This window comes from Puma concolor, chromosome D2 (genome assembly GCF_028749965.1).
Source record: "Puma concolor isolate L17-30 chromosome D2, mPumCon1.1.hap2, whole genome shotgun sequence".
Classification (NCBI taxonomy): domain Eukaryota; kingdom Metazoa; phylum Chordata; class Mammalia; order Carnivora; family Felidae; genus Puma; species Puma concolor.
Window position 1 is genome coordinate 11,907,566 of NC_141677.1, and position 25,352 is coordinate 11,932,917.

The following is a 25,352-nucleotide window of genomic DNA, read 5'->3' on the forward strand; positions in this document are numbered from 1 at the left end:
TTCTGTGTCTCCCTCTCTCTCTGCCCCTCCCCCGCTCATGCTCTGTCTCTCTCTGTCCCAAAAATAAATAAATACGTTAAAAAAAAAAAAATTAAAAAAAAAAAAAGATTCGAATGACACAAGGTACTGGAGGGAGTCCACTTGCTACAAACTCTGCAGACAATGTTACTCTCCCCGAGCCCAGGGAGTCTGACTCACTTGCTACTGTTGTACACGACGCCCGAGAACAGGACCTCGCCCAATACATAAACTCATGAATGAGCATATAAATGGATGAATTGAATGAATATGCGTGAATGCATAAATGTCATCTCACAGCCTCTTGGCTGATCTCCTCTTGGGGATCTCAGCCAAAGCAAGAGAGAGGGCACCTGCCCAGCCAGCACCTCCTCTCTGTAAGATCGTAAGCACTGTTGGAGCTCGTGAGAGAAGAAAAAGGTACACGTAAATGGCTGCAAATCTTAGCAGGGCCCTGAGAGCCAGGTACCAATCACATCTATAAAATAATAGAAGTTTTTCATATTTTTATCTGAAAGGAGTGATAGAAATGACTGTATTCACATCAAAGAGATTAGCAACACAGCCCCACCCACTTTTTTTTTCCCTATAGAAGGCAGGCTTTGTCCGTCTAATGCTGGTAAGAAAATATTTGGATAAAGTCCCTTGTGCTCTCTCCCCATTGTTTGGGCCGTCATTATTCTTTCCTACTTCTTCCCTGCCCCCTCCCAAATATGCCCACAAATGTTTGCTCCTTCCATTATCCAACTCTTTGAAAGTTTTACCCTTGCTTCCCACATCCAGAAATACCACCTTTCCACATCCGCTCCAACCCTACACACTGAGCACAGACTTAAAGGTGGCATCCAAAGCTAATAAACTTTTCACTAAACAAAACCCATTAATTACTCTTTCTTAAGAGTCAGCTACTTCTGCTAATCTGATACAAACCATCCCAAATTAGCATCTTCCTCCCTCCTCAATGTCAACGGCACTAAATGACTCAACCTTGCCATGCACCAGCCCCTTCAGCTTCCAGGGGATGTGCTGACATCCTTGTCACGACACACTCCCTCACTCTGTAACCACATTTCTTCTGCATCTTTTCATACACCCTGATGAACCTCCTTCACTTCAGCAACCCTTTCTCTGGCTAAACAACGTCAGGCTTGGCTCTTTTGCCACACAGTGATAGCAGAAGAAGATACTCTTGTTATCTGACATGATGGGGGAAGATTTCTTCTTAGTCTATTCTGGTTAAGGGAGAAGGATCACACTTCTCACACTTGGGTGGCCAACCTTCAAATATAGTAATTCGCACTAAAGTGTACTTAATACTGAAGTCATGCTGAATTTTAACAAGTCTTTGATGATTCAGAAGGCACTGCAGGAATATTGCAATACTTGTGACTCATCGTGATGGAGATCAGTGATCACTGAGTAGTAGATTTTGGAAAGGCCACCGGTGGATGCATCAGTTTTGTTTCTGCCCAATTGTCGCCTTGCATTGAACAGGTGCAGCAAATCTGTGTCTGGAAAAGCTCCAGGGAGTCCTAGCTATGATTATTATTATTGAGCTATAACTGACATGTAACACTGTGGAAGTCTAAGACCCACCATGTGTGGCTTGATATGTTTATATGTTACAGTAGGATTTTTACAGTAGCTCAGCTCGTACCTTTATCACGTCACATATCATTTCTTTGTTTTTAATTCCACATACAAATGGTATCATATGGTATTTGTCTTTCTCTGATTTATCTCCCTTTCTAGCTGGTTTCTTGATGTTTGAGTTTTTAATACGATTTCATCCATCCAAGAAATATTTAAATTCCCACTACGTGCCTGACGGAATTTCTAAATTTTTGGTTCTGGCATTAACTGTTGCAAATACTCTTCTTCCTTGAGTAGCTCAGCAAACAGAATAGGTACCATGCCTCCTTGCCTCCAACTTTCTGATAAAGGTTTGTTTTTGCCTGTTTTCTTCATGATGGTCAATTATAGCAGACAGATGGAGGGCTCGTAAGTTTTCATAGGGTTCTTTTCTCAACTCATCTAGTCTGGTGGGTAATGAGGCACAGAGTGGGAAACATGAATATTTTCCATTTATTGATCATTTTTCTAATTATAGAAGAGAATTGTGCCCAAACCCATCACTATGCCAAGCTGAGAGGGACCCAACTTCTGACTGTACCAACCTCCTTCCATTGTAACGCACCAATTTGGGGGTGGGACAGAATATATTCACTCGTTGACATTTGATCCCTAACTGTATTCAAAACTTAATTAACTTGATGGCACATTGTGGGGGAAATAGGATTCTGCAAAGCAGGAAACAACACTGGCTCTGCTAATGACCAAACTCTCACTTAGCTTCAACTTCCTGAGCAGTTTGAGCAGATCTGTTACAGCGTGCCCACGGCAATGCACGGAGAAAACCAATGATGACTGAATAGTTTTAGAGGAGACACGCCATTGAAACAGGACTTGGAGGGGCGCCTGGGTGGCGCAGTCGGTTAAGCGTCCGACTTCGGCTCAGGTCACGATCTTGCGGTCCGTGGGTTCGAGCCCCGCGTCGGGCTCTGGGCTGATGGCTCGGAGCCTGGAGCCTGTTTCCGATTCTGTGTCTCCCTCTCTCTCTGCCCCTCTCCTGTTCATGCTCTGTCTCTGTCTGTCCCAAAAATAAATAAACGTTGAAAAAAAAATTTTTTTTTAAAAAAAAAGAAACAGGACTTGGAGCTAACTACTCCCTTTTCTCAAAAGAGTAGCAGTATTTAAAAAAAATAACCGAGCATTTCTGACACTCGGGTATTTTCCACTGACATTCTTTTTTTTTTTTTTTTTTTTTTTTTAACATTTATTTATTTTTGAGAGACAGACAGACAGAGCATGAGTGGGGGAGGGTCAGAGAGAGAGGGAGACAGAATCTAAAGCAGACTCCAGGCTCTGAGCTGTCAGCACAGAGCCCGATGGGGGCTCGAACTCAAAAACCGCGAGTTCATAACCTGAGCTGAAGTTGGACACTTAACTGACTGCATCACCCAGGAGCCCCTCACTGAAATTCCTCAGAGTTTTTTGATGTGCTCATTTCAACACAGCTGAGAAACAATCTATCACGTCAGGGAAAACTGTGTTTCATTAATGATATTTAGCACTATCCACCAAGACAAATGGACTTCCCAGGTTTTCACCGAAAACATGCACAAAATACATGGGCCTTCTATAATAAAATAAACAATCCCACGTGATCACAGATGGGTGAGCATTGAAATTCCTTCAGATAATTCAGAAGGAAATGTCACTTTTCTCTCTTCTGAGTTTCCCTCTGGGTAAAAGAACAAACAGGATTGTAAAAAGTTCAAAGTTCCTTCCTCAGCTGCCAACAGCTTCACACTCTGCAGGCTGACTTATGTATTGCATCACGGAAAGCAGAGACTGTGATAAACATCATTCATCAATCTGTCTGGTTTTTGTTTCTTCCATTTCGTGCAACATCTAATCTTAAGGTTCTCAAAAATCATTTGATCCAACCCTTTTCTAGGCAATAATTACAGAAAATCACTTGTTTTGTGAGTCTCCAAAAGGCTGTAATAATACTTAAAAGCAAAGAATGAGGCAAAAGATATCTTTGAAAATCACATTTTGAAGGGAGTATGTAAATGGAATGAGATATTCCACGTGTTGAGAAGTGGGACCACGTCTAGGGCTGAACTGATTGAAATCCTAACTTTTCAGATTATTCAAAATCACATCTATTTCAAGCTGGCTTTGTTGCCACACTCGTCTTTTTTTAAAAGGGTAACAATAGATGCTTGTTATAAAACTGAAGCCGTGTAGAAAGAATGAGAAATACCCAAACCCTGAGTCCCTCCCCGCTGGCCCCCCAATCCCATTCCCCAAAAGTAACCACTTAAGAATTTCTTGTATAACCTTCTAGGTATTTTCACTGCACATACTAGCATTTTTTTAGACACACGCATATGGAATTCTAATATACCCTGTGTTCTGTAATTGGACAACACGTACAGTTGACGTGTGGCCATGACGTGAGCTTGAAGTGAGGTGACTTTTCTGCAGGCCGCCCATGTGCTGTCTTCAAGGGTCAGTAAAGACAGCATCAGCAGGGCTGTTTCTGCTACGACAAAATCCTGAAGGTGGGTGTGGAGGGTACTAGACTGTTTATGTCCCAGTCTCCTGAGCAAGAGAAAAGCACCACGGTTCTCCCTCTGCTCACTTAGAACACTCCATGTAGGGAACCACACGGCCGGTGCTGGGCTAGGCTCTGGGGGTTCGGAGCCCAGGCAGTGAGCCTTGGACCCCGCCCTCATGGAGCTTCACAGAATGCTCTCCCCGCAAAACACTGTCCCCCTGAGAGAGTCTGCTCGTCAACTCAAGCCAACCTTTACTGAGCACGTATCAGGAACCAAGCTCTAGTGAGACACACTAATACCAAGATGAACAAGGATTCCAACCTGCCCTTTAAGAATCACAGCCTAATGGGGACATAGATTATTCTGTCACCATGACAGCAGTGGGAAATACGCACGGTGCTACTGCAGGAAGGAAGAGGGGTCATGTAGCTTTGTAGCAGGGAGGGTTGAAAGCTTTCCTGAAGCCCATGGATGGAGTGGGGCGGGGGGGGGGTGCGGTTATGTCAGGGGGAGGAGACCACGTAAGAAGATACCTCCTACAGGGCATGCAGGAGATGATTATCGAAAGTGTGTAAGGAGCTTGGACATATCCTTGGCGAGGGGGACATATTGATCTGGGGAACAGGGCCAGGTGGGCATAAAGGTTCCGAGAGCTCATGGTAACAGCTGTTCGAGTCCAGGATACCCTCTTGGTGTTCTGAGTCCAGAGGAGAAATAAGAATCTTAGCCTGGGCAGGGGAGGAGAGAGGGACTGAGAGGTATTTAGTGGGTAAAATCATCAGGGTACAGCAACCAACCGGATGTGAAGGTTCAGAAAAAGAGAGGGCAGGGACAACTCCCAGGTTTGAAATGTGGGGGGCTGTGAGATGGAAGTCTCTCTGGACTTAGGTTGAAAGATAGGTATTTTCTTACTTCTGCACTATCTATAACCCTCTTAATTTGTATTTTCCCCTTGGCATGAAAGCCCTTTTCTATATCAAAATACTATCTCCATTCTTTCTTCTGCTCCAATCTAGTTTTTTGTTTCAAGTTTTTATTTAAATTCCAGTTAGTTAATATATAGTGTAATATTAGTTCAAGAGTAGAATTCAGTGATTCATCCCTTAAATATGACACCCAGTACTCATCCCAATAAGTGTCCTCCTTAATGTCCATCCCCCATTTGGCCCATCCCCCCACCCAAGGCCCCTCAGTTTATTCTGTGTAGTTAAGAGTGTCTTTTATGGTTTGCCTTTTTTGCCCCTATGTTCACTGGTTCCTTTCTTAAATTCCACATGAGTGAAATCATATGGTAATTCACCTTTCTCTGCCTTATTTCGCTTAGCATAATACACTGTAGCTCCATCCATGTCGTTGCAAATGGCAAGATTTCATTATACACATCTTCTTTATTCATCAGTCAATGGAAATCTGGGCTCTTTCCACAATTTGACTACTGTTAATAAGGCTGCATAAACATCGGGGTGCATGTGTCCCTTTGAAATAATATTTTTGTATCCTTTGGGTAAATACCTAGTACTACAATTGCTGGGTCATGGGTAATCCTTTTTTTTGACTTTTTGCGGAACCTCCATACTGTTTTCCAGAGCGGCTGCACCAGTTTGCATTCCCACCAACAGTGCAGGAGGGTTCCCATTTCTCCATATCCTTGCCAAACCTGTTGTTTCCTTGTGTTCTTAATTTTAGCCATTCTGACAGGTGTGAGGTGGTATCTCATCATGGTTTTGATCTGTACTTTCCTGATGATGGGTGATGTTCAGCATCTTTTCATGTGTCTATTAGCCATCTGTAGGTCTTCTTTGGAAAAATGTCTATGCATGTCTTCTACCCATTTCTTAGCTGGATGATTTGTCTTTTGGGTGTTGAGTTTCAACAAGTGGTGCTGGGAAAACTGGAGAGCAACATGCAGAAGAATGAAACTGGATCACTTTCTCAACCATATGCAAAAATTAATCCAAAATGGACGAAAGACCTAAATGTGAGGCAGGAAACCATCAAAAGCCTAGAGGAGAACACAGCAGCAACCTCTTTGACCTCGGCCGGAGCAACTTCTTTAGTAAGAAGTATGTCTCCTGAGGTATGTGGGGGGAAAAAAAAAAAGGAAAACAAACTACTGGGACTTCATCAAAATAAAAAGCATCTGCACAGCAAAGGAAACAATCAACAAAACTAAAAGGCAGCCTATGGAATGGAAGAAGATATTTGCAAATGACATCTCTGATAAAGGGTTAGTATCTAAAATCTATAAACAACTTATCAAACTCAACACCCAATGTTCTTTAAATAACAGAGAGCTTCCTCACCTCCCATTCAATCATCAACCCAACACGGTCCCCCAATGGTCCCTGCAGCCCCTAAAATGCCACAGCTGTGCCTGTGGCTCCTGGTCCTGGAGTCCAGCCCTATCTCGGGTTCCTCACATTCTCCACAAGCTGCCTGTCCATGATTGCAGCCTTAACTCCACCTCCATACCAAAGCCTCCCAATCCTAAGGCCAGTCTTCCTAAATTCCAAAGGCACGCATCGAAGTGCCTGTGTTCAATGTCAAATTTGTTTCCCCCGCCCTCCATCCTGTGCCACAGCAAATGATGCTGCCGTGCACTTGTTCACCAAAGCCCGCCATGGGAAGCCACGCTGGCCCTTGCCCCACGGCACCACTGCGTGCACATAAACCCCCTCCACCCCTGCCTCTGCATGGCTGTTCACTCTGGCCGAAAGGTCCTTCCTTTCTGAAAAAACAGCTTTAACAAATACGCAGTATTATGTAAAAAGTCACCATTCCAGATTTTTATTATTTTGTCTTTATTATTTTATAATACACTTAATACATGCATTAAATACATTTCACAAATATAAAACTGTTACATTATAAAGAATATCACAAACAGCCATCGACTACCATACAACCCAAGAATCAGAATCTGACTAACAACCTGCATCCAGAGATGTGTCCCTCTGAGATCTGCTCGGCTTCCCTCTCTCAGGGTTAATTACTCTGCTGAATTTTGTTTTTTCTTCATTTACAACATAGTTTTACTGTTTACATGTGCTTAGACAATACACTCTTTGGTTTTGCTTGGTTTTGAGCTCAATAAAAATAGCATCATAGCATATATGGTCTCCTGGAGCTTGCTTTTTTTTTTTTTTTTTTTGGTAATATTTCCTGAGATTCACTCTGATTGTCAGGTACAGCTGCAGTTCACCTGCTTTTACTACTGAACAATACCCTTTAGCGTGACTATACCTAGTTTACTTAACCATTCTCCTACAGACAGATGGACGTTTTGGTGTTTTTGGTTATTGACCACCACAAAGGTGTTACTATGAACACTCTTGCACACACCTCCTGGGACAGGTAAGAGTTTGTTGGATCTCCGAGGGGCAGTCCGAGCCATAAGCCAGATCCTAGGGCATGCAAGGGTTCAACTCTGGGAGGCAGAGGTGTTCATGCGCTCACACCATGCGAGCTCTCACAGAACTTCTCTGGCACCTGGTCCTGTCAAGCTCAAGTTCTGCAAATGTTATGGATGCAAAATAGGATCTTGCTGTGGTCTTAATTCGTATTTCCCTGATCTCCATTGCTGTGGAACATCCTTCTACTTATTTATAAGCCATGCATGTGTACTTCCTCTTCTGTGAAATGCCTTTTCCGTCTAATTTTCTGTTGGGTTTGTTTCTTAAATAGGCACCCTCCATATATTCTGCTTGCTAATCCTTTGTCAATTAATTGTATTATAAACACCTCTAGTCAGGACTTGTCTTTTCCCTACTTTAAGTGGTTTATCAGCTTAATGTAAGTCTTTATTTTAAAAAGTTGATACAATCATCTTCTCTTTTGTGATTAGTCCTTTATGTCTCAGGGGATTCTTTCCTGCCCTAAGGTTTGCTCGTGTAAACGCTATTTTTTTTTTTTTTTTTTGTATTTAAGACCTTAATATGTTTGGAATTGGTTGTTAGACAACACATGAGGCAGAAATCAAATTTCGCTCTTTCCATACGGTAGGCACAGCTCTGCGCCACAGATGGAGTCATCCTGCCCGTCTCTTATGCACCCAGCCACCACCGCCTTGTCTCGAAGGTCAACACGCACAAGGGTTATTTTCCAGGCTCCGTATTTCACAGCACTGCTCAGCATGCCCATCTCGGCACCACGTACGACAAAACTCACTACCTCGTAAACTCTGCTTCCCGTTTAGAAGCATCCAGTCATTCTGACTGCTTTGCTTTTTCCACATAAATTTAAATATCTGCCTGTCCCATGTGACAAAACCGCTACTGTAATTTCTGTTGGAAATGGCATTGAACCTATAGACCAATCTGGAGAGATGTGATACCTATACCGCATTAATATTCCTGTTCACAAACAAAGACGGCTCTTCACTTGTTCCTACCTTGCGTCTTCACCTTTATCCCACAGGTCCCAGATCAGGCCTTCATCTAAGCATCGCCTTCCTGAGATATCTCTACCACCATCCCCACTAAAGTAGGCTCGGTGTCTTTTGTGTGCTAACTTCTCAGACACCTGCTACAGTCTAAGCCAAAGGCGATATGGGCTGAGTGTGAGGGCTCTTGCTGGAGCGACAGCACTATTGTTCATGACTGAATCTCACCATTTGTGAGGAGGTGAGACACTCTGGGTCTGAGGTGTCTGTATGCCCTCCTGGAAGGGGCTGTGGGATGTATGCTGTGCTCCGCAGGACAAGCTTAGATGGAGACACTGAGTCCGTGAGATCGTCCACTGAAACTATACCGGTGAAGAAGGTCGCTGATGACTGGCCCTTGAGGACACCAGGGTCTAAATGGGCAGAGGAAGAAAAACTAGGAAAATGGCTGAGAAGTGATCAGGGACACAGAAGGAGAATCAGAGAGTGGTGTCAAGGGGGGAAGCAGGGAAAGGAGGGTGTTGAAGGAAGTGGTCTGTATTGTTCAAGCCCACAGGGATGAGAATCACTGGGAAGGCCACTGGGTCTGACCCGAGAGGTCACTGATGCCAGGAGAGGCAGGTAAAAACCTAACCTCACTGGATTCAGGAGAGAAGCGGGGAGAAGGTGGGAGACACCATATGTCGAACGCATACCAGAGAGAACCAGAAAGAAGGCGGACTACTCTCTATGTGAAGTCAACCATAAATGTAGACAGGATGTCGGAGAATATCTCAAAGGAGGAAGTGGGGTTTCATAAACCTGCTCTCAACCACCACCTGACAAACCAGACTCCTCAGTGCAGCAGAGAGAGGGGAAGATTCCAAGCAAGGGCCTCTTTAGAGGGAAAAATAAGGTGGGATCCTCAGTGAAATGACGACGCCCACAGATGGTGACAAGAGGTTCTGGACATGCAGGCACCGACACGGAAAAGACCCCGCATTCAGAACGGCCACCTCCCTGCCTTCGAAGTCGCCTGACATTTATGAAGGGAGGGGTTTTCAACTTGTAGCTTATATTCTTTCACGAACCTACAGGCACTCGAACTCGCACCAATTGTTTCTGTGTCAAGAAAAAAGGCATCCGTCATGGGATTATATAAACAGTACATTTAAGGAAGCCATTCTAAGGGCAGTCGGTTAAGCGTCTCTCAGCTTGGGTCACGCTCTTGGCCTTCCTCACTCACACTCGCTCACCCTCTCTCTCTCGAAATAAATAAATAAACTTAACTACAACAACAACAAAAAAGGAAGCCATTCTACCACATAACCAGCTGAGGGAAGAGATGGCAAATATTGAATGAAATCAGGAGACTTAACAACTGTAACTCTGACAAAATACACTCAACTACCCGGAGGAGGTCTTCTTTCTCACAGAAGAATGTACCAAGAATGACACACCTGCTATGGAACCGAAAGTAAGTCCTCCAGCTAAGTGCCTGGGGAAACTGAGTCCCATGCTCACTCAAGAGACCAAGTGCACGTAAAGTCCATGGCTGTTTTTGCCTCGTGGGCCCGGGACGGCTGACAGGGGGGCGGCTCTGTGCGTCCGCGTGTGCACGCTGCACATGCATGGGGGTCTCGTTTCCTACGGTTCCCCCTTCACCTCCAAGGTCCTTGAATGCACTTCTGACGGAGCTGCTTTGGGAAGCGGGGCCGGCTCACCCCCCGAGAGCGAGGGAGGTGGCCGTCACACAGAAAATGGGTACCAAGGTTCACGGGACCCGGGAGGCAGGCTCTCTGTCCCAGCCGCAGTGTAAACGGGGTTCTAATCCCAGAAAGGGCCTCTCGTGCAGTCAGCAACGCCATCACCACCCGCACTCCCCAGTGTCTTTCCACCTCCGTCAATCTGCCACCCTTTCCAGGAGGACTCACTGCGTGCCGAGCTCGGGGCACTACCCCCTGAACCCTACAGAGGCTACCGTTCAGCAAGCAGCCCTGGGGGGCCAGGTCTACACTGCAGGAACCTGCAGCTGGGTTAGTGCAGACAGACTGAGTGGGATCACAATGCTCTTCACCCATCCAACTCCACCCAGGACGCCTCGGCCAGGAAGCCTGCTCCGCTCCAGAAAACAGCTCTGAGATGTTAGGACCCTCAGCAGCCCCGCTCTCTCCCTATCTCCTCTTCCCCCTCGGGGCAAGGGAATGAGGAATTAGAAGACGGAAATGGTAGGAGAACCCACCATATTTGGCCACACAGGGGCAAACGGCTAGTCAACGGCCTCCTGCCAAGGGGACTCTGCACCCACGGTAATCACGACTTTTGAAGATGGGGTCTTCCTGATAGAGCACAGGGTCGCACTCCGTTCCCTGTCAGTTCATCGCTGCACCCTTCTAGATTAAAACACCCCACTTCACACAGCGTGATTTTGCCCCGGGGTCACATTCTTCTATACATTTCTCTATTCAGCTAAGCTTTAGGCTCTTTTCTAAGAGAGCAAGAGAAAGAAAAAAATAAGAGGCCTTCTCAACCCAAAGTAAAAATGAAACAAGCACACTGCCTTGCTTTGAAATGCAAAAGACCTCTATCTCCAGCTTATCCTTGTCCCTGAAAGACCAGGGACACCGCCGGAGACACCAGCTTACTGCTCCTCAGTCAAGGTCTCCGGAAAAGACCCTGGTTTCCCAAGGACACAGGAAGGCCCTGATCCTCCACACGGTCCCACCAGTCAATCTTCCGAACCCTGAGGCAGAGCAAATGTCACAGGACAGAGACCTGAGACCCGCTTGTCTGTTGCTACTGTTGTTTTTAAAGGCACTCTAGATTGTATTTCCTTGAGGATCAAGTGCAAAAAAGGATTTTTAAATAGAAGTTACTCTGTATCGTATCCCAAGATGGGTCCCAGCCATTTCTCAACGTCAGCCACAGACATGTTCTTCCTCAAAGCATAATCCTCAATCTGCAAAAGATTAAAAGCAGCGTATCAAACCACAACAATAAGACCTTCTGAAGTGAAGTTTCCAGGGGATTTGCCAAGAAACATTAAATGCCTTCCACTTCTTGTCTTAATAGGGGATGGAGATCCATCTGTTCACCGAGTCGCCTTATTCTCTGGGCAGAAAACAACATGCAGTGCGTATGTGGTGCTTGGAGGCTGGCTGGACTGTGGGTATGAGTGCTGGGCGTGGGGGTGTCTATGTGTAAGTGGGAGGGCGAGAATCGGGGTAATGGGCTGAAACAATTTAAGACGTTGACTGGCGTAAATTTCGTCGCACTTTCTCCCCTTAGCATTCTCATTCCCACGTGAAATAAAACCAGTTCCACAGTTCCATTTAAAACAGGACTGGCATCTAGGGAAGCCATACACAATGGAACAGCTAACTCACCTGGTCCTTGGAAATTTTCCCCACTGCAAAGTATTTGGACTTCAAATTGGAGAAGTAGAGGCCAGATACTGCTGAAGCAGGTGTCATCGCTAAAGATTCTGTTAACCTGATGCCTAGAGAGAGCAATGTGGGAAACACGGTCACTGCCTCAGTGCCCCGTGCAAGCTATCAGCCATTCTTGCTGAACACGTGAATGGAAGTGAGCTCATGCCTTCCAGGGGGACACATGACACAGCATGAAAGATGTGGCAATTCCTGCCAAGTGGATGTACCCCACCCCCCCCAATCTTCCAGGATCGACTACAGAGGCCTCTGTCTGCTCCTCCACCTGGGCTCCCAGACGAGGAGCCCCAACCCCGCGAGGAAAGCTCCATCTGAACCCCAGGCTCCTGGACAGCCACACGCTGAGAATGAGCCCACGGCAGGACTCAGAAGAGACGCTTCCTAGGAGCTGGGAACTCCGGGGGAACACCAGGGCTGTCCACGTCCTCTAAGCCATGCATCTCACGGACGGGAAACAGAGCGGCAGAGGGGAAATGCTCTGCCAGAGATCAGCGGGTAGCTGATGGCAGGGAAGGACTCAAATCCATATGTTATGGCTCCGGGAGTCCATGCCATTCCTGCCAATCCACATCCAAATGCCTCCGTCCCTCACCTAAACCTACGTTCCTGTCACTTCATCGGCACTGATGGCATGCTTCTGATTACTGATTAATTCCACTGAAACTGTGAATTGTGTCAATAAAGAGTGAAAGCCAAGAGAGGAAAGAGCTGAGCGGCGAGTCGGGCCTGATGCAAGACCAGTGTCCAGAGACACAGTCTGTGAGCGATGAGGTGGTGTGGACTATGGTACTAAAGGTCACGCAGGTCGCTACTGGAGATAACAACAGTGACAGTCCTGTGACAGGAAACAGGGCAGGAGGGATGCGGGGGGAGTACGACGAGCTAAATTCTCTGTCCTCGGAGAGAAAGCAACTGAAAGTGATCGACCTAAAGATGGGGGAGCGGGGCGCCTGGGTGGCTCAGTCGATTGAGTGTCTGACTTCAGCTCAGGTCATGATCTCGTAGTTCATGGGTTTGGGCCCCATGCTGGGCTCTGTGCTGACAGCCTGGAGCCTGCTGCGGATTCTGTGTCTCCTCTCTCTCTGTCCCTCCCCAACTTGTTCTCTCTCTCTCTCTGTCTTTCAAAAATAAATATTAAAAAAATGTTTAAAGACTGTGGCATAATGATATGGACGTAAAATACTATGACACACAGCTGGAAATGAGAAAGGACGGGGTTCTTTGTTTCCAGATTTGTGCGTCACGGGGGTGACCGCACACCCGTGTCCTTGACGGGGAGGGACGGCGCTCGCTAGCTCCAGGCACGTACCCGTGCAGCGCTCCACGTCGGCCAGTTTCCACATGGTGAGCTTCTCGGTGTGGTCGGGCTGGCTGGGGTAGCCAGGAGCCGGGCGGATGCCCTCGTAGCGCAGCCTGCGCAGGTCGGCGGCGTCCAGCTGCTCGTGGCTGTGGTAGGCCCACAGCTCCCGGCGGACCCTCTCGTGGAGCTCCTCCGCAAAGGCCTGCAGCCAGGGAGAGGCGTGCTTGGGCGGAGGCGGGGGACCCCCACGTCAGTACCCCCCGGTGCCCCCCTCCCCCTCCCCCCACCCCCTGCACCGCCACCAGGACGGAGCAGGCAAGAGCAGACAGGCTGGGCTCTTGGCTCGCCTGTCGTTTCACTGGCTGCTCTGTGGCCGGCCTTGGCCTCAGCCTGGGCTCTGACGTATCATATTCAACGGTCCAAGGACTCCAGGCCCTTGAACTGAAACACTTCCCTGATGGTCTACAGCGGACAGGGGCCACGAGGAGAAGCCAGTTACTGCTTCCAGGTCCTCCGCTGTCAGCCTCGGGAAGAGGAGGGGACCTCTGCATGGCTCAGGTGACCCCACCATGCACAGGAAGATGGGGAAGCCACAGAGGATGCCAACGTGACAGCGAGGGGCCCTGACACAGGAAGCAGTTTTGAATCTTTCAGGCTCCTCGGGAGAGACAAGAACCGCAGCAAAGAGGTCACAGGTCCGAGGACAGCTACAAACGACGGCACGGAACTGGGGCTCCCCACCCCGCCCAGTGCTGTGGCGCTACCTCGGCCAGCCGGTCTCCCAGGGCCTTGACCATGATGCTGCTGTAGTCATCACAGTCCCGCTCATAGGCCCTGCTCAGCTCCTCCACCCCGAAGCAGGCAACAGCGAACAGGCCCAGGTAGTCGCGGACGCCCGAGTGCAGCGGCGCGATGAAGTCCGAGAGGCAGTAGTAGGGGTCTGTGCTGGCGGCGTCCTTCTCGGCCTGAAAAGCAACCAGCGGCCAGATGGGTGATTAGCACGGGACAGCAGTCTGGTCTCTGCAGATGGCCCTAAGCTTCAAACAGGGGTGTCTATCTTGTTCACGGTTACACCCCCAGCACTTAGAACAGGGCATGATACAAAGTGAGTATTCGACAAATAGTTGTTGAATAAACAAATGAAATTAGATTTTGAAAAAGCACACGACAGGACATGACATACGGTCAAGAAACCACTGAATCTGCTCACTCACACGTGGACCAAACATTTCCCGAATGCCTCCAGGCACCGTGCTAGAAACTGGAACCTCAAGCATTCATATCAGAAAAAATTTCCCCACAAGTGTTTCCAATTCCAGATCAACACTAGATCCTGAAGCGGCATCCAAAAGGGACCCACCAAATGCGCAAGCCTCTACTTCACGTTGACGGACGCAGCTCGACAAGCTCCCGGCCACCAGCCAAGGGCCACGTACTGCCCACCGTGGCAGTGGCTCAGGAGATGGCCGAGGACGCACCTGGGCCAGCCTGGAACCAAACTGAGCACTGAGCCGGACCGGCTTCTGAGAGTCTCGCCTCTCACCCCACTGACAAATCAGGTCTCAAACACATTTCACAATCCACAAATACTTACGGAGAAGGTAAACAATGAAACTGCTATTTACTGAGTGCTCACTACACTCCTGGCTGGTGCTTTACAGGAATTCACTGATTTAAGGCTGTCAACAACCATGTGAAGGAAATACGTGATGCCACCAGCTCCATTTCACAGCCAGGAAGCTGAGGCAGACAGAGCGTGACCGGTAGCCCAGGGTCAGACGGCGGCAGGTGTGGGGTCCGGCACCGCACTGTATACCCCTGACTGCTGTAGGGCACAGGACCAGTCAGGGACTCGGTGGGCGGCACCAGAAGCTACAGGGCTCACTTGCTTGCTGGCCCTGGAAACAAGCACAGCTTCACCGACGCTGGGCAGGAAGTGGTTAAACGGTTGCCGGCCAGAAGGTGTTTGATAACAGCCTGTGGAAATGTCACCAAGCTCGGGGACGGGGACGGCTATGCGGGGAGAAGCAGCTTTCCAGCTGTACATTCTCTGCTAACAAAAGCCAGAGGGAGACACAAAGCTTCCCGGCCCCACAAGGGGAGACAGGTCATAGAGCCCCACAGCACTTAAGAAGAGACAGCTACCAGAGCCACTGAGACAGAAGACTCCCAGAGCAGCCAGAATCTTCCGGAGCACTGGAAGAAAGAGCTATCGGAATGGGTACTAAATGCACATTGAGAAGTCATTACATTAAACGCCCTGACACAGCCTGCCGGGTTAGGACATGAATGGTTGGACGTAACAAGAGATCAGAGGACACAGGACCTGAAGGATGAGAAACTGGGCGGAGGCCTTCGAGCCGAATCACACCGGAGAAAGCCAAGCGACCAGCTCCCTAGTGAGCAGGGGCGGGAACGTGGAGCCTGCTGCCTTGTGGCCTATGGTGTCGGCACCCCGTGCACACAGGAATGGTACAGCTGCCTTTGGTGATCCTATCATGGCATCATTTCACGTCCCGAGTTTAAGAAGCCCTTCAGATGTGGTGACCGTCAAAACACTATCGTTATGAAACACATCGCGGTGATGATTAAAAGCAGTAACACTGCTCTGCTTCTGAATGACCCCAAACGGTAGTGACACAGGGTAATTCACCGCAACCCTTTGTTAACGACCCTGGTGCCTCCTGGTTCCAATTCTGGATGGGGACAACTGTATTTTGTAGCAGCTATGGGACACGCACAGGACATCTGTACTGTCACAGGGTGAGCATGAGAGGCGGCCGTGCCAAGGGAAGCCAGTGCGCACAGGCCGGGTTCACGCTCTGGATGCTAAGCACTTAGCTCCATCCCATCGGCCTCCGTTCCTGCCCCTGCAGGATGGAGATGTGGACTGCCCGCAGCAAGGCGGGTGGGGGGGGGGGGGGGGACACGGACTGCCCACAGGAAGGCAGGGGGGATGCGGACTGCCCACAGCAAGGCAGGTGGGGGGCACGCGAACTGTCCACAGCAAGGCACGTGGGGGGTGGGGGACACAAACTGCTCACAGCAGGGCAGGAAGGGGGACGCAGACTGCCCACGGCAAGGCAGGGGGAGGACGTGGACTGCCCACAGCAGGGCAGAGGGGGGATGCGGACTGCCCGCAGCAAGGCAGGTGGGGGGGGGGGGGACACAAACTGCCCACAGCAGGGCAGGCAGGGGTCGAGGACTGCCCGCAGCAAGGCGGGGGGGGGGGGGGGGGGGGATGCGGACTGCCCACAGCAAGACCGTGTGGATGTGAAACACGATGGTCCGTCCAGCACCTCTAGAGTACCTGGCACCGCCCAGACATGCAGCAAATGTTTGTCCCCACCCATCTTCCCCTTCAGAAAGGGAGCCCACAGCCTGTTTTAAATAACACACATGCCTACAAACCCAGGTTTTGGAACAAGATGTGTGTCTGTGTGTGACGACCGAGGCAACGGCTGTGTTTCTCACACGAGTCCCACCGGTGCCCGAGGGGCCAGCCTCTCTACCCACACTGGCTGCTTCTCTCCATCGTCCTCACAAACGCCTTGGCCTCGGGCCTGTGCATGGTCATTTGGGGGGGAGCTGGGGCAGCCCTGTCATTTGCACAAAGCTCAGACTTATTTAATTCTTATTTACGCTTTTTCAGTGCTTCCACCAAAGCAGCAGCAGCGGGGTGGTCAGTGCGGCTCCGTACCTGCTGCCTGAGCCCGTGGAAGGTGGCAATGGGCTCTGAAGCCTGGGGCTCTGCACCCTCCGCGTACAGGTGGATGTCGTCTCCCACGCTCTGCGCTGGCCAGAACCCAACCACGCCCCTGGCTCGGAGCTTCTTTTGGCCAATCAGCGCCATCAGCATGGTTTGGGCATCATCATAGACTTTTCTGGCCTCTTCACCTATTAGGAAAACACCGTTAAGAATTCACCTAAAAGTGCCAATGATCGTCAGCAAAAACCACTTCTTTCTAAAGCCACCACCCCTCCTGAGCCATCGTCTCTGGTCACCCTCCTTTCCCCTCAAATACTGCACTGCTGCCTGTGAGGATCAAGACTTAAGGGGAGCGGCGGGGGGCTGGTGGCTCCTGCTGACCACATGCCCCGCCTGTCTCCCCAGCACAAACCACTGACATGCCTCCAGGCGGCAAGAGGCAGAGAGCCTAACGTGTGGCTCCCAGCACAGTCGCCAGACAGGGCAGCCCAGACCCTTCCTCGCCGACCTTGCTCGTGTGCCCATCACCCCACCAACCTCCCAGGGGCCTCTGGGGATGTGGGACAGGTTGCAGAGGCAAGTGTGGCCCAGGCCCTCTTAAGTGGCTTCAGCACCACACACGGGCAGCCCCAGCTCAGGGGCCTCCCACAGGTTGTCCCCCGTACAGTGGGGACTGCCCTGACCCCACATTTCCAGGAGGCCACCTGCCACCTTGCTCTCATCGGGCTCTTTCCTGATCCTTTGACTGGCTTGGCACCGTGAACCCAGGCCTTTGGGGGCAGGTTCTAGGGGTGGGGCTACAACTCCACTCACCCCCACTTCTCTTGCTGATCGCCCCAAATCCCCTCCCCTGACCAGTGCTCCAGGCGCAAGGGACTCCTGGCATTTCCCCAAATGGGCACCTGTGACTGTGCCTTTCCGTCCTGTCTCCTCTGCCTGGGACGTCCTCTTCTCCGGTGCTGTCTCACATCCCCAGTCCCAGCCTCAGTAACTCCCATGTGCTCTTCCAAAAGCAGTTCAAACACCACCTCCCCCAGGAAGCTTCCCCAGACCTCTCAGTCTGTCTCATCTTGGGTCCACAGAAGCCCTGGGCTCAGCCCCACGGCAGGAGCTCGGCATGCCATGTGGGAACCGCCCATCGCCGTTGGCTATGCCAGCTACCGGCCACATCCCAGAAGGCAGGGGTGTGTTTATTCCCAGGGCCCAACAAAGAGCCTGGCTTATTAAAGAAGAGATCAATGAAATGCCAACCACAGTCCATAAAGACCCATCTAGCAGCTTCAAGCCACCGAAGAGGTAAACAACACCCCACACGTTAGACCACAACGAGAAACCATCTCCCACAGCATCTGAACTCTCGGCTCTCCACCTGTTCTCCCCTTCAAAGTCCCAACACTGTGTCTCGAGTATCAGTGCAGAAAGGAAGGGTCTGCTGAACGAACCTACAGTTTTGTCCTTAAATATCTTGGGAAAGTTCCGATTCGGGTACTTGCCACGGAGCTGCCAGACATCAAAGAAAGGCTTCCAGTCGATGTAGGCCACCAGCTTCCACAGATCGTAGTCTTCAAAGACCCGAGTCCCAAGAAACGTGGGCTTCACTGTAAAAGTGAAGTAGTGATGTCACACGGATGCCGCAGCCTGCGGCTAAGCGCCTAACGCGCACGGCAGGGGTCTGTGCCATGCCTCCTGGGCCAGCTCTGTACTGCTCCGGGGGCCCCACGCTCTCTCCCCCCGCAGTCACCCACAGGAACTGCTTTACAAGGAGGGGAGCTGTAAAATTTTGCAGTAAATCTTAAATAAAACTACCCTTCCCAGACAGCTGTCTACACTGGCCCTTAAAAATTCCTCCCTCTGCCCTTTGGTCAAAGAGAAAAGACTTGGGTTTCTCTTCACTTGTACAGACGGAGACAATACTAAAGTAAATGCCACTGTAGAGAGACACATAAGGTAAACCACTTACCAGAGGTGTGAAAACAAGAATCAGCAATCTCTACTTCCCACTGATACACATGTATATGGGCAAAGTATAAGGACATGCACAGAAACAAGGCATCAAATTCAGGATTGTACAGGGGAGGGAGGGGCACACAAGCAGCTTCAACCACTTATGTACTGGCTTTTTTAATGTTTATTTTTGAGAAATAGAGAGAGCACACGAGCAAGGGAGAGGCAGAGAGAGAGGGAGACAGAGGATCGAAGCAGGCTCCACACGGTCAGTGCAGAGCCCCACATGGGGCTCGAACCCATGAACCGTGAAACCATGACCTGAGCTGAAATCAAGAGTTGACCCTTAACCAACTGAGCCGCCCAGGCGCCCCGGCATTGCTTTGTTTTTAAAATGGGCACCAGGTTATTTCTGAGGTGGCTGGCAATATTCGTGGATGTTCGACATATTGTGCTTCACACCCCGTGAGTGTAAAACAGGACCCGAGTTAAATAATGATGAGGAATGAAGAAGAGCAGCACGCTGGCACCCTGCCTGCAGCGGGGTCAGCGGGGTCGGGCCGGAGTCGGAAGTGATGCCCACACACGAGCTTCCTGGCTCTCAGTTTCCTGGTCTGTAAATAGGGTCAGAGAACTTACACCATCCTGCCCATCTCAGGTGCTTGGGACCGAAGTCCCAAGAGCACTTTTGTCTCGTCAGATAGTAAGAGGCGGACGTGAGGCAGGAGTACAGGAAAAGCGCGAGCTGCTGCTGAGTCTTGCCTGGAAATCGCTATCTTTTCACACATGTTCGCAGTAGCTCTTTGTCATTTGTTCCTGGTCGTGTTTTTACTATTCAGAATAATCACTTCTTCATCATATTCCAGTATGTTGCTTCGTTTGACAGATAAAAGAAACTACAGATTTCCTCCTGATGAATGTCTCCTCTTGCCTAGAAAGGCAGGGAGAAATGCCCTGTCACAGTCACTGAGAGATGTCAGTCTTGAATTTTACTGCCAACGACCTTGAGGGAACCCTTCTGTCTCCCTTTCCTGACTTCCTGCAACTAGTCTAAGACTGGGGTGTCCTCAAAAACACTTCTGAGGGCTGTACGTCAGCACCTCGATCTTCTCAAGCAGCAGGTCCAGAGCCTCGCAGAGGCCCCGCACTGGGGACGAGTGGCCGTTCGACTGCTGCCTGGCACCGTGGGCCTTCAGAGGAATGTCCCCACTGAACTGTGTCTGGATGTTTGACTTGGTTAAAATGGACTTCCCTTATTAGACTTTTCTAATTTCACAGTGAAAGGTAAAGAGAAAATAATAGACTATATAGTTATTTACATTTTTCGAAGGTTTATCTTTTCTTATCCTTACAACCTTTCACAGGGTGACTCCTTCTTACACATCAGGTCGAACATGGATACAGGATGCTCAAGGTCAGTGATTTGCAGCCGGGAGGCAAACTGGGGTGAGAACCAGGCCTCCTGACTCCTGACGTGGCATTCCTCCTACTAAACCACAGCGGGCTCAGCAGGACTGAAATCAGAACCAAGCTCACCTACATTTCCAATTTAATGCTCTCAAGTCAGCCAAGGAGCCGCGGAACACAGATGTTGTGAGCAAGGAGAGCGGATCTGAGGTATTACCTTGGAGATACAGATTCAATGAATACAACCCCTGTTCACCCTGTATGGGCTGTGCGTGTGTATCTCATGCCTCTCTGAGCGTGTCAAACATCTTCCATATTTTACTCCCTCGTGAACACCTCTATCAGGCAAGAGAGCTGGCTAGAAATAAGGGGAAAAAAAAAACAAAAGAAACAGAAAGAGGGAAGCATTCAGAGAGGGAATGGGAGAGAGCAAACAAGAAACAGGAGCTCCAGCTTAGCCGGAATGTTCTAAAGGTCTGTTCAGTGTGAGGGCATCTTCAATCTCAGAACTACACATCGGCCCTGGGGCCTGGCCTGTGACCCAGGCCACTCAGTGACTATACCACCCAGAACCTGCGTCAGGCTTGGGGGGCGGGGGGGGTGGGGGGGTGGAAATTGAGCACAGCACAGAGGAGGGAGTGTGGGTTAGAAGGGGCAGACCAGGGATAGAACCCAATAACCTTTCGGGCTCTTACCCGAAATTCAGGGTTTTCACATTTAAGCGGGGATAACAGCACATTCACTACGGGGTTGTGTCAAGCACTCAGACACTCCAAGCGGTCTCAGGACATAGTTTGGTCCTCCATAAATGGTACTGGTTTCCTTTCATTTTCAATCATCAATGTCCTTCATCACCATTATTAGACACGATAAAGCATCTCCAGCTGCCTGATTCCCAGACAGCTGAATGCAAACGTCTCTCCAGTCACATTATCACCCACAGCCTTTCTCCAACTGACAGTCAAACAGACCTGGGGGAGCCTCCGACAGCCAGTCCATATGGAAACCGTTTTTTCTAGCCTGACTTAACGTTAAGTATCTTCTCTCCTATGAAAAAAGAGAAGTTATTTAGTCAGAGACTCTTAGTTTTTCAGCTGCTACTATGAAAGTCTGTCTGAAAAGCTAGTACATGAGTTTTATTTAAAAAAGGAAAAGGGAAAAAAAAAAACCCACAAATGCTTTCATTAATGAAAATTCATATCCTGAAAAGTTCTTCTTTTTCCACCCAATATGAGGGCTTCACATCAGCACCAGAACAATGGAGAGTAAAGATTCAATAAATATCCATTAAATATTGATAGGTGGATACGAAGCTGACCCGTGCCCTTCTCAGAGCGGTGTCCTGCCGGTGCTTCTAGAATACCTGAGGCCAGGCTTATCTGGCCTGCCGTTGACCGCCCCCTGGACCAGAGGGCAAAACTAAGAAATTTTCAACTGTGAGCAAACCTAAGAGGCGGAACGCCAGCCACAGTATCTTGGGCTGGTCACCATCTCACAAACACCTCTTTTCTTCCTGCTGTTTGTTGTCTCATTTCGCTTGCCTCGCCACCCCCCAAATGCACCCCTCTACGCACAAGACCCAACAGGCAGATGAACCAGGGAGAAATATTCCTGTGACTTCTAAAGAGTGATTATGCCTCCTTTCCAAGGAACCCCTGAAGCTTATCTAGAGAAGGGCAGTTGTTGAGACACTGCTCTGCACAGTCCGTGCTGGGCAGTCAGGGAGAGAGGCGGACAACGGTCCCCTCTAATGTCATTTTCTTCCATTATTTCAAGAACAAGGATCCGTGGGAGTCATTTTCTATACGCTGCTTCACTTCCCGTTCTCCCACTGCACTTGTTTCATTCATTCTCATAGCTCTGCTGTCTAGCACAGCACCTAACACCTACTGTGTACCCAATGAATGTTTGGTGGAATAGATGAAATTAATTTTAGTATAACCCCAAGTTATCAGGAACTTAGGCACCAGAGAATTCTGATCTGAACATGAAAACAAGGCTTCTCTAAAATGATGCTAAACCTGTTGCCCTCCTTTAAACAATGAAGTCACGTTTTAAAAAAAAATGCAGGATCGGTTTAATACCCAAACTAGCAGGTATTTGTCACTTACCCTGAGAGACTCGTAATGGTCCTGTCTGATCTCTTCATATTCTTCTAAGATCTCCTCAAAATATTCATCCTTGAGATTCTCATCTAATAGCTGAGAGCACTGAAAACACAAGATCAAAGTTCAAGAACCACAGAGGAGCAAAAGGAGATAAATAAAATATGGACAACACTGGTCAGTGCTGGCGACACCTCCTTCAGGAAGCTTCCCTTGTCAACGTCATCCCCTCTCCCTTCACCAGCTTCGTGAAATCCTGCCAGGGTATGCAGTTAAGAGCTGCCTCGGAGGACCTGGGATGTCCAAATCTCACACATTCAAAAGAAAACCCTTCATGGTTCCTGAGAGATAAGCTGTAAGCCCTTGAAATGTCCTGCCTGATGAGACACTTCGTCTACATGGAGCCCTGGGCCACCCTGGATGGTCTATGCTAACTAACAACGTGACTAGGGACGAAGCTTGTTCATGTTGTATCCGTCTGACCTCTGGAGTAACTAAGGCTCTGGTTACTAAGGTCAGTCAGGTCATTAAAGCACTCCTACGTGACTGACTCCCAACAGAAGCCCTGGACACTAAGGCTCAAGAGAGCCTCCCTGGTTGGCAATGCCCCCAGTACACTCATCACTGGTGGAAGAATTAAGCACTGGCCACGTGACTCCGCTAGGAGAGGACACCAGGAAGCTGGTGCCTGGTCCTGCTTGGATTCCACCCTTTACATCCTTTGCTGACTCGTGGCCATCTGCCATGATTATAACAGTGTTTCTGAGTTCTGTGAGTCCTTCTGGCAAATCACTGAAGGGGAGCGTGGTCTTGGGGACCCACACAGCACACTAGCTAGGCGCCTCTCTTCAGTGTTTCAAAGATACCCGGTTCACGTCTTCATCACTGCATTTACCTCAGGCTTTTAGTACCTGTCTACGTACCTCCTTGCCTCACTAGAGGACAAACCCTTTGAGGGCAGGGCTGCGCCTTAACCACTCCGTGTCCCTGGTTTCTAGTTCTGTGCCTGGCACGTGCAGGGCGCCTCCTCACTAAACGCTTGCTGAAGGAATGAGGCTAATCTTCACAGTCAACTATGACTGGCTAAGAAAAGAACAGAAACCCGTCATCTGACAAATACGAGGCTACTCGGTACACTGTAAAGCTAGGATCTGCGAAATATTATTTGTGACCAGCATTATCAAGTTGGTGGAAGTAGAGCCAAAACCAAAGCTCAAAAACAAGAAATGGCTGCTCCTGATCACGATCAATTCACGACGAGGCACCGCCCCACCCCTGCGCCTCCAGCTGGACTTCTGCCACCCCGCCCCCCCCCCCCCCCCCCCCCCAACACACACACGAGGGCAGGGAAGCTGAGAACCATGATGTGAAACTGAGCAAGGCAGGCCGGACGATGGCTCAAGGGCCCACCAGCTTTAAGTGTCTATGATTCTGTGTGACTTTTCTAAGCATCTCTACCAGCAATCCGATCCCCGAAGAGTTAGTACAAAGCCAGACGACTTTCTTAAGGAGCCTAATCAGAAAAGACCCTTGCGGTGAGCCTAAAAACAGGCTCCTGAATGGTGTTCACACCACAGGGTACCTCCCAGCCTTACATTAACCTCGGCTCAATGGAGTCCCCGTTTAGGAAAACCAGCAGAGCTCAATGAAAACAGCAAAGGGATGCCTACTCCACAGCTCCCCAAAGTACATGCAACCAGTGTCTTAAAATATTGTTTACAATATTGCATTCAGCTAGGTTTTAGACTCTGAGAAGGCAAAAGCCTGCTTTTCTAAACATCCAAAGAACTTAACCATACGCTGCCACAGCGACTATTGGGAAGACGGAACACACCCTGGGGGGCCCCCTGTTCCCAGAGCCAAAGTGACAAGCCAGTCCCTCCACGCCCAGTCTGACTTGCTTGATGGAAACAAGTCCGTGGTCAATTATACAGGCTAATCTTCATGATCTTTCCACCATAAAACCACAGCCCAGTCACGCGTCTTCATGCCAACCATTTGGACACCGCACAGCTTCCCTCTTCCTCCTTTTATTCTTTGTTCTTGGTGACAATAGCAGTGAATGAGAGGGAATAAGTTGAAAATATATTTTATAATTTAGAAAGAACTAAATACTGGCACCTCGTTTATTTAAAAGGAAAGAAGGGGCACCTGGGTGGCTCAATCGGTTGAGCGTCTGACTTTGGCTCAGGTCATGATTTCACGGCGTGTGGGTTCAAGCCCCACATCGGGTTCAATGCTGCACAGCCCCCTTTGGATCCTCGGCCCCCCTCTCTCTGCCCCTCCCCCGCTTGCACTCTTTCAGAAATAAATTAAAAAAAAAAAAAAAAGAAGAAAGGAAAGAAAGCAGGGGCATCCTGAGGTCTAAAGCTCCAACTACCAGGTCGCTGCCATGTTTGGGACTCTTTCGAACACCTGCGCCAGTGACCCAGAGCACAGGCCGCTGGCATGCGTCTCGCAGCTGAGCCCGAAGACACGGAACCAACAATCGGCCTAAACAAACTGCACCACTGATCCTGAAAAGCGTCACTAGCGACAACCCAAACAACTTACTGTTGGACTTATGTCTGAGTAATTTCAGAAGGTGGCCACTTCTCTGGACCCAAGAAGCACTAACCACTGCTGGCGGTCCAGCTGGACGGACCCATAAGGAGCACCAGTGCCCGCGCTCATCTTCTGGCTCTCAGCTCGGCCCTTACTGCTTAGCTCTTCTAGACGGTGAAGGAGGGAACCCAAAATGGAATCCAGAGGCTGGTTCCTCCCAGCCAAAGTCCTCCCCTGATGCAATGCTAGCACCATGTACTTGAAGAGGGCCAAGGGCCTGGTCTCCGTATGAGAAATGTTCAGTCATTCATTAGCATTTGAAAATAGCAACAAGCCTTAAAAAGAGGTCCACTGGTTAGTCAACTATGAACTCCATACAAGCTCCT

The 25,352-nt window shown here is 49.3% G+C and overlaps 1 protein-coding gene across 4 annotated transcripts in view; it reads right to left on the reverse strand.

The window, feature by feature from the left end:
• Nucleotides 1-25,352, reverse strand: part of MTR (5-methyltetrahydrofolate-homocysteine methyltransferase) — a 133,423-nt gene that overhangs the window by 19,348 nt on the left and 88,723 nt on the right. For 3 of the 4 annotated variants that reach the window (XM_086679591.1, XM_086679588.1, XM_086679589.1), the window contains 8 exons: nt 22,429-22,527; nt 21,289-21,364; nt 18,409-18,564; nt 16,958-17,154; nt 14,022-14,222; nt 13,267-13,459; nt 11,895-12,007; nt 11,385-11,467 (listed from right to left, as the gene is read on the reverse strand). In XM_086679591.1, the coding sequence (XP_086535717.1) occupies nt 11,385-11,467; nt 11,895-12,007; nt 13,267-13,459; nt 14,022-14,222; nt 16,958-17,154; nt 18,409-18,564; nt 21,289-21,364; nt 22,429-22,527 (1,118 nt within the window). Of the gene's footprint in view, nt 1-6,919; nt 11,468-11,894; nt 12,008-13,266; nt 13,460-14,021; nt 14,223-16,957; nt 17,155-18,408; nt 18,565-21,288; nt 21,365-22,428; nt 22,528-25,352 lie in introns of those variants that run through there. The other variant, XM_086679590.1, reaches the window with a different exon arrangement.